Source organism: Corvus brachyrhynchos, unplaced genomic scaffold, assembly GCF_000691975.1.
Source record: "Corvus brachyrhynchos isolate BGI_N302 unplaced genomic scaffold, ASM69197v1 scaffold283, whole genome shotgun sequence".
NCBI lineage: Eukaryota > Metazoa > Chordata > Aves > Passeriformes > Corvidae > Corvus > Corvus brachyrhynchos.
This window is the reverse complement of record NW_008237409.1, coordinates 906,344-918,001: the sequence shown is the minus strand read 5'-3', so window position 1 is coordinate 918,001 and position 11,658 is coordinate 906,344. Positions and strand designations below refer to the sequence as shown.

Genomic DNA, 11,658 nt, shown 5'->3' with positions numbered 1-11,658 from the left:
GCAGCTCTGAGGGAAAGGCAGGCCACAATCACAAAACACATCCAAGCAAATTAGGGGTCTGTCTCTGTGAGTGAAAAGCAACACTCTCCCTTTATCATCTCACATCCAGACACTGTGTAAGGACAAACTTGCACAAGCAGAGATACAATCTGGACCTGCGAGCAGAGAGGAACATCCGAGGCATGTAAATCAAGGTCCTACAGACGCAGTGTATAGCTGAGATGATACATCTCCCTTCAAGGACTGCGAGCCCGAGCGGCCGCGCTTCCCCGGCACGGCTCAGCCCGAACCGGCGGAGCGGCGCTGGGCTGGTGCTCGAGTGCCATCTGCTGCTCTGTCCTCGCCACCGGGACTCGCTTCCTCCTCTTGTCACTGCGACCAGAGGCTGCTTCTCTCCTGAGGAAGGAACGGGATCGGCGGTGGGGGTGTGGGTGTCAAGGGGACAGGGCAGATACAAAAAAAGCGAACCAAGCTTTCTCCACCACGACCCTTCCCCTCACCATTTGTGGTGTCTTTCTGTCCTCAGGAAGCCTCTGGGGACAGGGTTGGGCACCTGCAGCACTTCACCCTGCCATCCCTCACCCCGTCCTGCACATGACACTGTGTCACTGTCCCACAGCAGAATTAGAGCTACAGACTTGACAAGGCAGCCAAGCATTTCTTCCTGCTCTGACAAAACAACTTTTCCAGTGATGAACAAGTGTCTCCCTTAGGGCTGGGTTTCCTGGAATCCCTCCTGAGCACTGGGGACAGGAAATCTGGGGGAGAACAGGAGGCTGGGGGGCTGGAGCCATGCTGGGAGATTGTGGAGCAGCCAGGGAACATCCTTGCAGCAGGCAGAGCTCAGGGGGATGTGACAGAACCAGGAGATGCTCATGCTGCCACTCGTGGCTGCAAACAAGAACAGTACTTGAGGGCCAGAGAAGTGCTTCAGGTGCACTTTGGAGAGCGACAGACAACACACAGGAGAGAAACCTAGATCCACGGATTACTTTGAGAGTGCTGCTATGCAGAATGAGGGCATCTCACTTGAAACAGCATGAAATGTCTCTTCAGCGTTCTTGAATCCAAACTGCAGAGTCAGGGCACAAAAAAAGAATAACATCCCCCAGGCAACACGCAGGGTTTTGAAGCTGGGACATGAAGTGCACAAACCAGAGTCCCTCTGATCCCTCGCCCAGGGGGAGGTTAAAACCTTGGTGCACTCACAGCTACAGCACAACTCCCTTTGCTTTCTCCTGCTCTCTACGAGGATGAAGAATGTAGTCAGAAACATCCAACCCTGCTTTCAGACACTAAAACAGCTGGGCAGGTGTAGCAGCTTCTTTACAACCTTGATTCTGCAAGAGGGGGAAAGTTTCCAGCATGAGTTCACCTCAGCAAAGGCTCTGCAGGGCCAGAGAGGGTGCAGGGCTCAGGGTCTGAGGGGAAGTTGGCAGCCCCCTGCTCCCACCTAGGCAGCAAAACTCAGCAGCTTGAGCCTGAGCAGAGGCAGGGCAGGAGAGGAGGCTGTGAACTCAGGGGGAGTGTGGACAAGCCACAGCAGGGCTATTACTCACCTTCCCGGGATGACAGATGAGCCAGGGAGGCTTTTGGACAATTTAGAAAACAAACAGGAAGCACTTTTTCCACTCACACATAATTAAGTTGTGGGACATACTGCCAGGGGGAGCCATGAAGGTCAGAAGGACAAATGGCCTCAAATGCCCTTACACCAACTTACAGGGGAGGTTCTCTGTGAAGACTCAGAGCCTGTGTGCAGCACCAGGCTGAGCAGTGCTGAGGAGCTGGGACCAGGGGCTGTCCGGGCAAAACTGCTCTGACACTGCCCCTGGCAAGGAGCCCCAGGTGTCTCCTCCAGCTGCCATCCTCGCCCCTGCTGCCCAATGCAGTCAGAATTTTTCATCTCTCAGTGCTGGGGTTTGTTTTTTTTTTGAATGGGGTGGGGATGGAAGGGGGGAGGAAGCAGAGGTGACTGAAGCCAAAACAGCCCCTGAGGCAATGAACTAAAGGCAAGACACATGTCCTCTAATTCTTGCTCAGCAGCCTCCGACATACCAGCTTCCCAGGGACAGCACCGAGGTGGGACTCGTGGAACCGTGTGATGCAGTGGAATGGAAGGCAAAATACAGCTTGCACCTCATTTTTCTTTCTTTTAGGAAAAAGCCTCTGCCAGTGAAGTTCCCATGAGAGATGTGCTGAGCCAGGCTCCAAGCTGCACCCGTGGCTGTGGGAGCTGAGCCGCTCCTTGTGTCAGTGCTCCACACACCAGTGTCAGGCAGGGGCTCCCCTTACTCTCCATCTGCTCCAAAAACTCTGCCTTCTTCCCTCCCTGAGGAGCCTTGAAATCAATGTGCCAAAGGGAAATCAGCTCCAGGCTGTGCCAAAGGAGCGGCCCTGGCACTCCAGAGGATCTGGCAGGAAGGTGCTGCTTGCCCAGGGATGGGCTCCTGATGCTGCACCCAGAGCAGGAGGACAAGGGGCAGCAGCCATGGGAAGGAGGCCTCCTAGGAAGCACCTCTCATCCATGGAAAGAGCCCAGAGAGGGGATCTGGGCATCCAGGGGCTGCTTGGCAGGGAGTGCTGGAGTGTGCCGTGCAGCCCATGGAAGCTCTCCAGGAGGCTATAAATGAGGCATCTCCAGAGACCTCATTCATTTCACCCGTAATAAAATTACCACTCTCCAAAGGGAAAAGCCCCTTGGAAGGGCTTCAGTCAAAGCACCCCGTGGGACAGCTCAGCTCCATGTGCCTGTGCTCAGCCTCAGGCCTGAGCCAAGGATTATGGGGCTGCTCAGGGGCCACTGATGGATTTATGAGCAGCACAACCCACTCCAAACCCAGCACAGCCTTGTCCCTGAGGTTTGACAGGGCACAAAGCACCACTGCCACAACCTCCTCTGGGCCTTTTTTGATCTGTGCCTTTTCCAAGCAGTCCATATTCAACTACACCCTCCCCCATCTCAATAAATCCACTCACTTTTGTCCATAGTATAAAAAACCTCAAACCTAAAACAGCCCCCCCATTAATGTTCATGTACAGGCTGAGAGTTATGATTTTAAAGAAAAAAGAGCTGTGTATCTCTTACCTGCCAACACCTCCTTTTTTCAGTTCCTGTCACCCTGCAATGTTCTATTTTACTGCAGTTTAAAAACCAGGCAGTGCTCAACACAAATAGGGAACAGGATGTTCTTCCACAGTGCAGGCCAGAGGAAAACAAGGGACTGGCAGAGCTCCCCATCCCTGTTGTAGATTCCTGACTTCCACACCTCTCAAAGAAGGGAAAACACCAACATTCAGACAAGCCAAACTTTGCCATGAACAATAAGCAGCAACACACCCACCCCATGGGTGCAGAGCAAGGAGCCCAGGGCTGCTCTGATGGAGGCAGGAAATGAAGGCTCTTAAGTCATCACAGTTTCATTAAGACAGCTTAAAATTTGAGCTTTAATTGAAATGGAAAGAAACATTCCAAAAGGATATATTTTTTATAGATCTGAGTTACCAAATTTAGTTTTCCTTGGATGTTACTGCAAACATGAACATTAAATCAAAGCACCGAACAGGAGAGAACCCCAAGAAAGGATATAACCATTCCCTAGCAGAGGGGATTGGACCAAAGGCTTTAGCAGGCCACTGTCCAAATGTGTGATGCCCTGGTGTGTCAGCTCACAGGATGTGAGCACATCCTTGAATTACCTGAAGCAACTTCTGAGGACTGACTACATCAACAATTTCTGGCAAGCATCTTCTCTGCCAGCAATAAATCCCAGCTCAATCCATATCTAAAATGACACACATTAGAGGGCATGTCTTTAAGAGAATTAAGTCAGCTTAAATTACTTGAGCGAAATTTTAAATATATAATAGAAATCTAAAAAGGAGCAACAAAAAAAATTGAGAGAGAACACCACTGCAAGAGTAATGCCAAGTTGTTACTTTTTTTTTTTTAAACAGATCTGTACAGCAACATAGCAAAGGATGCAGCGATCACAATTTCAACCAGACAGCAACCTAAGGGGACACTAATCCTCATACAGCAGAGCTGAAACACTCCCAACATTCAAGTGCTCCAAATAATTTGGCTACCCTAATGCACTCCATACCAGTTCTACCTATATAGGACATTTTGGTGTGAAAAAGTTTCTGTAAAGTTCCCTTTGTTTCCAGTGTTTTTCTTGTACAAAATATTACAATGATTTTTTTAATATATATTTACAGACTTGCACGGCTAGAAAAATATAAACTACAATTGGGCTTGGCAAGCAGTTTCTTTTCTTTAAATACATGACATTTCAGAGCAAAAACTGTAGTGGTAACATCCTGCACTCCAAGCCCCTGCAGGGAGAGCGGATCAAGCCTAAAATCCATGATTGCAGTGAGACACGGGAACGCAATTCCTCCACCTCCCGGCGCAAGGAAGACACAAGATGGATGCTGTTTGTGCAGGTTACTGGCACAATACAGAAAAATCCATAACTGAACATTAAATTCCTTAATAACATCCATTAATTCCATAGGCAGGGCCTGTTTAAAAAAGGACAACCGATGCAACTTTTGGAAAAAGCAGACACCAAGTTCATGGGGCACGACACAGCCAGAACCAAAGCGCGGTTACGGTTTCGGGGGCCTTTGCCTCGAGCCAGACCCAAAGGTTTTAAGGTTTTTTCCATTTAAATTTTGAGCAGAGGCCAGGGAGGATTTTTTGCTTTAAAGCTACAGTATCTGTCATTATGGCTTTGAACACCCCCTTTCAGGAGATGAGGTATCTGTTCTAGTGAAATGGTAACAGTTGAGCAAAACATGTTTCAATGGACCACAAAACTCCGCAGGCAGGTGTAAACAGGTCTCCTCAGGGGAAGTTGCCAAACCGAATTGTAACAGTGCAAAACAAGATTTTGTCTTTTGTTTTTTCTCTGCAGAAAGAGTTGTCAAGGCATCTAGGACATTGCTAGTAGTCGAGCCACCGAGCAAACCCTCTTTCCACCAGAGTCCTGTTTATTGACACCACCTAAAGGGAGGGGGAAAAAACCCAGAAAAGAGTAGATAAGTGAACAAGCCGCAGCAACAAACATGGATTCTGCAAGTTCCTAATCAACAATAGAAGGTTTATGATTAAGGAGTTTTCAACATATACATCTATATACCCACCTCATCTCCCATCAAGTTCCACAGCTGTATCAGCGGCAGTCCCGTGACACTGTCATAATTTGTGACCTGGAAACACAGAAAAATGTGAGTGTGCAGCAATTCTGGTCCCAACTCACTTACATGGACAGCTACAGCCACTACCAGAAGCACTTCAGAAGAGGCGAGCACTACTGGACTGCAAGCAGGTGCTGCCTGCAAAAGTCCCTGGGACATCACCAGAAGTCCCAACGCAGCCTCTGGCCAGCTGGAGCTGGATCCCACATGTCCATGGTGCAAAGCCACTGAGGACTGGCAAAGCAGTGCAGACCCAGGGGACCCCAGATCCGGTGGACAACAGCTCCTGTCGTGCTCTGTAAACCCATCCAGGTCCCCTTCCCCCTGCGTCCACCAGAAACAAGAGGGGATACTCATCCCGTCCCGAGAGGTGCTCATGGAAGTCCCCAGCCCCAGGACTTCCCAGGAGCCTGGCTGGTAGGCTCTGGCTTTGGGTTTTATGAAACACAGAGGGCAGGGCAGAGTACACCAGCAGTGCCACCAGCAGCAGACATGTCCTGTACCTGTGCCACGAGGACGGCGCCTCTGGTCATCTCACTGACAGCAGCATCGGCTTCTGGGGAAAAGCGATCCTCGTCTGTGGAAAAAGGACAACAGAGAAAACAAATGAGGTCTTTCACAGACTTCACGGGCCAGGAAGGACTATTGAGCTAATACTCTCTGGCCTCCTACACACACTAGGCCAGAGAACCCTCATGGCCCAGCTGATCCCGTCCCTGGAGCTGTTGGTTCTCCAGGGAAGGGACCAAGAGCTTCCTATAGCCACCAGCCATGATTGTGTGAACACAAGTGGCTGATGAATCAGGAGGCTTTAAAGACAGCAAAGTACATTTCTGCAGAATCTTGGAGCTGCCATTAGTTTTTTGATCCTCAATAAACTAAGCTCAGGTCCCTCAGGGCTTTGCTGACCCTGCACATGGGGCACCACTGGCTCTGGAAACTTGTAAGTGTCTGTACCACGGGTGCCTAGCACCTGAGCAGAGCCAAGGACAAAAAAAGCAAACCAAAGTGTTTCTAGGCATTGACTGACATTGTCCCAGTGCTTGCAGGCTTGGCTTTTGAACACAGAACTTTATATATCAGTCATTTCAAGAGGAAAATGTCAGGTATTTGTCTGCAGATTAAAAACTAGGTTTACATTTACAGCAGCTCTATGACAGAAGAATTAGAGCAGTTACAGCTACTGCACCTATACCCTGCCAGTCCTGCCAACTTGCTGCTTAGGACAGTAATTAATTCTCTCCTCCAAGCAGGAAAAGGCCTGGACATTTATCATCTTTCCCCTGGTTTCTGACAGGTTATGCCATGCTAGCACATTTAGAAGAACACAATACAATTTTTCCAATCCTCCCTCTTGTCACATCAGAGGCTGCACTGGCAATAGGAGTTAGAAGGTTTAGACAGAATCATGGCTTGGACACATCTGGCATCCATGGAAACCCGCAGGAGAAGGACCAACAAACAGTACATCAAGAGCTCCATTACCTGGAAGTGGCACCACATTGTCAAGTAAAACTTCTGCTCCTTGGAAAGGTAGTGTTAAAAAATCAGACCTTTTAAAGAAAAGAGGATCAGAGTAAGAACAGGGCTTTAAATCACTCCTGCATTCTTCAATGGGACATTGATTAATCAAATTGCTCTAACAGGAATTCGGTTTTAAATTAATGACAGTCAAACAAAAAAAAAAAATAAAAATCAGACTATTCTCCCAGCAATTTAAGAGCAGCAATAAATTGTTTGATTAACATGCCAAGCTGGATCAGGCTCCAAGCAAAACCAGCCTCCGCCAGGGAGGCTGTGCTGCCTGTCTCCCACCTCTGGGGCACAATCAAGTATTTAATGGGCTTCTGTAAGAAACCCCTGATCCAACACAGCTCTCTCAGCCAGTGGGGCCAGGGCATCAAGAATCAGGAGCTTATTCCTGGCTCATCACTCAATTACACTTTGAGGTCTCCTGAAGGCATCCTCTTCCTCAGCTTCCCCACTGAAGTGGCAGAAGCTGCCATTTCCTCTCCCCTTCCTTCAAAAAAGCCTTGCAGGAGCTTGCTTGTGCTCCCAAGAACCCACACTCATTGCTGAGCTGAACTTTTCCACCATTTCCCACTTCAGCTGTGGAAAAGCCTTTAAGAATTCAAACAATACAGAGCCCTCTGATTAGGATTTGAGCCAGACATGGCCTCAGGCCATGGGAAAGGATCTACAGACCTGATTTGCCTGAGTGTGTCGACCTTCACTTTGTCATATCCTCCATAGTCCACATATTTGAGCTCCACTTCATCGGTCTCCTCGAAGTAGCTGATGACTTGAGCCCGGAGCCATGCCCCATCCAGGCCTGGAGCTGCACAGATAATACCAACTGCAAAACACCAGAACGCAGAGAAGAAAGGCTCAGGATAAGTGGATTTCCAAAAACCAGCACTTCAGGCATGAGCAGTGCTGCTCAGTTATCTATGGAGAACCCACAGCATTTCTTAGGCTGCTTCCATCTTCCTCCAACACCCCTCCACACCCCCAGCAGACCAGGCCTGCAGCTGAGACACGGGACTGGTGGGTTTTACTCTCAGCTCTGGCTGCCACAACCAAGCTGCCCTACCCAGGTACCCAGTTCCCTTCCAGCCTGTGGGTAGTAACAGCAAGGTCTGTCTCCACAAAGGAATACACAACCCCTTTCCATGTGATGCTCCCTTCACTTCACAGCAGGGGCAGACACGGCATGGACACCGTGACACTATGAAGGTCTGGGAGCAGCTCCACACTTTGTCAGCAGAAATACCCCAGATGCCACATTGATTGGAAATAAGCTGAGACAGGCTTGATCTCACTCTGAATTTCAACATGCAGCTACATGGCTCGGGAGGTACTCCAGGGATGAGCAGGGTAAGGGAGAGCAGAGCAACATCTGCACTCTGGCAGTAGTTTAAAGATGAGGTGACATGTCAGCTACCACATCCTCATCCACTGCGAACTTCCCACACCTGAACTCAGGGACAACAGGCTTGCAAAGGAGCCCAGAACTTTCTCAATGTATGAGCATCCATGACTTGCCTTCTACCGGAGTGGGCAGGGTTGGAATTTCGGGCTGAGAGTAGCAGGCGAACATCTGCTGGTCGAGGCTGCGCAGGACGTGGAACGTGGGGTGCGTGTGCTGCTGCAGGAACATGTGCCCTGCATCCACCTGGTGTGCCACCACCACCTCCACAGTGACTCCATCAGGGAGGAACAGCTGCCGTGGGGAGGAAAAACTGTCATGAGTGTTCTTGGCAATGCAAGCTCCAGCCCCAGCACAGCCAGAGAGCCGGGACTCACCCAGGCGGACACGAGCAGGGAGTGAAGCGGCAGCGGCATCGGTGGAGGGATGGTGTAGATGTTGGTGAGACACAGCTCTTTAAACTTCTTGCCAATCAGGCTCAGGACTTTCTCTACTTGATGCGAGGTCCCTGGAAGACAAAAATCCCACGGGAACTCTGTAGCATGGACAAGCTGAGGACACCTCCAGTCCTGTCACTTGAAGAAATACAACTGCCAGGATCCTCCTGCACTGCATCAACAATGTAAGTTTTAACAGGCTGGCCAGAGGAGTTTTGAAAAGCACTGGATTCAGAAGGCACTAAATCCATTTAAATTCCTTGCCCATCTAATTAAGGCCCCCAAGACACACATTAGACCATGAACAGAGACACATTCCACTCACCTTCGATGTGACAGACTTGGGAGTCACGGAAATAAGGTAGTGTTGAAACATAAATTTTGGCACCAGACGCTTGCCTCAAGTAGCTCATAAACCTCCCTTGTTTGCCAATCAAGCGGCCAACTAATTCCTTCAGGAAAGGGACAAGAAAGCAACAGTCAGGGAGAGAAACGCAGATCAAACATCCCTGCTCTCTGTGGCTTACACCACCCGCATTCTCAGTTCCTCTATCACAGGCAGGATAAATACAAGGCAGTGCTGGACCAGTGCAGAGTTCAGCTGGTCTGGGACGAGTCCAGACCAGTAAGCACAGTTCATTTTGATAATCCTGTGCTCTTAATACCTGTGTACCCTCAAAGCTCCCTGGATGCTTTCAAAGCATTGGACTCCCAGACTGGGTGGAAGATAATGGGGAAAAACAAGTTCAACAAGCACCATTCCCCTGGGTGTAGCCCTGGAGTGCTGCTTGTTTACAGTTGTGCACTAGCTCTTCACTCCTGTGAGTCCTAACGGGAGCAGAACACTCCAGTCCTCCTGGACTTGCTGCTGATCTCCCTGGGAAGGCACTGGGCCAGCACCAGACCGGGAGGACCAAGAGGTGGCTGTGTAGGGCAGGGCAGGATGGTGAGCAGGCCAGCAGCTGGTTACCTTCGGGACCTCGATTTCCCAGATAACGAAGTCAGGCTTGCTGGATCCTCCTTCCAGCTTCGCGTTCTGGCGAGCCACTGTCTTCCTCATGGCACTGCCACTGTCCACAAAATCCACACTATTTACATCTGAACCTACAAGACAGGCAGAAGCATTCAGGCAGCCCCTGTGACCCACACTTAGATTCCCACCCCAAAGGGAAGGGCTGCAGAGTGACCCCAGTGCCAGGTGTGCCCACTATGAGGGGTGGTATGGGGCTGCCTCTTGCCCAAATTTGCCCTATGCTTGAAGAAACGAGGTGCAAGAGCTGAACTGTATTTTGTTCCCAAACCAAGGGTCAATACCAGGAACATTTCTGCTTGGGAAAAGGACAAACTCCAACAGCCTCCTCCTGATCAGATCCCAGATACAGCTGGTGGCACATAAGCTTGGTCCTTCCTCCATATTAACAAACAGAAGCATGATGATCCTCACTTGCTTGCAAGTATTCAGACCATGCAGTGAGAGACCAAAGAGAAAAATGAACCCAAGAGCTGCTTCACATTTGCCACATCTTAATGGGTAACACAGCAGAGTGGCTGAGAAAGGCCAAGAGTGCAGCTGCTGGCACTGACTGGCAAAGGGAAGATTTAAGACTCCCAGCCTGGACATGAAGGTCAGCTGGTGACCTGTTGTCCAACACTGCCACCTTACCAGCTTTACCTGCTGTATTCCCCGCTCCCTACCCTCAGGGTCTCAGTGCCACCAGGCTCCACAGCTCACTCCCGGGCCTTCCTGTCACACCAGCATTCACGACAATGCAACATCATTCTCCTCCTGGGGTTACTCTCACTAGTGAAAACGTTCTGTGGGTTCCATCCTTCACTGCTGGCAAATTCAATCCCCATGTCTTGCAACAAGCAATGCTCCAACTGCTTTGTAGCAATTACAAGAGACATCCCCAGTCATTAAGGGCTGTTGGCACCACAGGGCCCTACAAAGGATTTGAACATCCATCCCCAAGGTCACACAGGCTAATGTTTGCTCAGACAGCTTTACATGTACTGTGCCAGGCGCACATCATCCAGCATCTACAAGGGAAAAGCAACACAGACAGATGGGGGAACGCCATGAATACTGCTCCCTGTTGGGATTTCTTGGCATGCACTTGCCCTTCCAAACAAAAAGGCTTCAGGGTAATTGCTCTGCAACCAGCTGATTTTATCACAATTCATCAGAGCTCTGCTCTGTCTCCTCCAGCAGCACCTCAGAAGCTGCCTCACCTTCCTGTCAGCAGCAGCCCATAAACAGGGGTAAGCACCCAGGGCTTCCTAGAGGTCACTAGAAACCACTGGCAAGAGCAGGTCTCACACCTGCAAGGTGCTCCCCAGCAATGCTTGTTCACCATGTGTTCTGCAGGATGATTTTCCAGTCCGTTACCTTCTGAATGATCTCCATCCGTCCCTGGTGCACTGCTACACTCCTGACTCAGGTCTGGCCCATCCTCTTTTAGGATCCCATTGCTGTAGGGCACTGTGCTGCCCTCGGGCAGCCCAGGAGCAGGGGGGGTTTCCCTTGGTACCAAGCTCTGCTCGGCAGACGTGTCTGGGGCTGAGGATGTGCTCAGTGAGTCCGAGTGCTGGTCTGATGTGACAGACAGCACTGTGCTCTGCAGGGTGTCCTCTACACTCGTCCCACCTCCGGGTGTGTGTGTGCTGTACCCAGAGTCCTCCATGGCCAGAGGAGACTTTTCCAGTGAGTTCTCCACACAAGTCCGATCATCTCCTTGGGACTCCCTGCACACCTGGCTCTTCACCCGACAGACCTTTGTGTTTCCCTGAACAGGGCTGGCCCAACAGCCGTGTGATGAGCAGCTGGAATCTGTCACACCCAGACTCTGCTCCTTGTGTGTGTGCTGTACCCAGAGTCCTCCATGGCCAGAGGAGACTTTTCCAGTGAGTTCTCCACACAAGTCCGATCATCTCCTTGGGACTCCCTGCACACCTGGCTCTTCACCCGACAGACCTTTGTGTTTCCCTGAACAGGGCTGGCCCAACAGCCGTGTGATGAGCAGCTGGAATCTGTCACACCCAGACTCTGCTCCTCTGCATCGCTCCCTGCAGCCATGCTCTCATCGG

The 11,658-nt window shown here is 50.4% G+C and overlaps 1 protein-coding gene across 1 annotated transcript in view; it reads right to left on the bottom strand.

Moving 5' to 3' along the window:
• Positions 1-3,418: 3,418 nt before the first annotated feature.
• AKAP1 (A-kinase anchoring protein 1) overlaps positions 3,419-11,658 on the bottom strand; it is a 13,848-nt gene continuing 5,608 nt past the window's right edge. Inside the window, exons 3-13 of the mRNA XM_017730921.1 lie at positions 11,546-11,658; positions 10,961-11,345; positions 9,542-9,675; positions 8,897-9,023; positions 8,512-8,642; positions 8,251-8,428; positions 7,411-7,561; positions 6,691-6,758; positions 5,709-5,782; positions 5,152-5,217; positions 3,419-5,011 (exon numbers count right to left, since the gene is read on the bottom strand). The exon at positions 11,546-11,658 is cut by the window's right edge and continues 8 nt beyond it. Of these exons, the coding sequence (XP_017586410.1) occupies positions 4,952-5,011; positions 5,152-5,217; positions 5,709-5,782; positions 6,691-6,758; positions 7,411-7,561; positions 8,251-8,428; positions 8,512-8,642; positions 8,897-9,023; positions 9,542-9,675; positions 10,961-11,345; positions 11,546-11,658 (1,487 nt within the window). The 3' untranslated portion in view covers positions 3,419-4,951. The remainder of the gene's footprint in view (positions 5,012-5,151; positions 5,218-5,708; positions 5,783-6,690; positions 6,759-7,410; positions 7,562-8,250; positions 8,429-8,511; positions 8,643-8,896; positions 9,024-9,541; positions 9,676-10,960; positions 11,346-11,545) is intronic.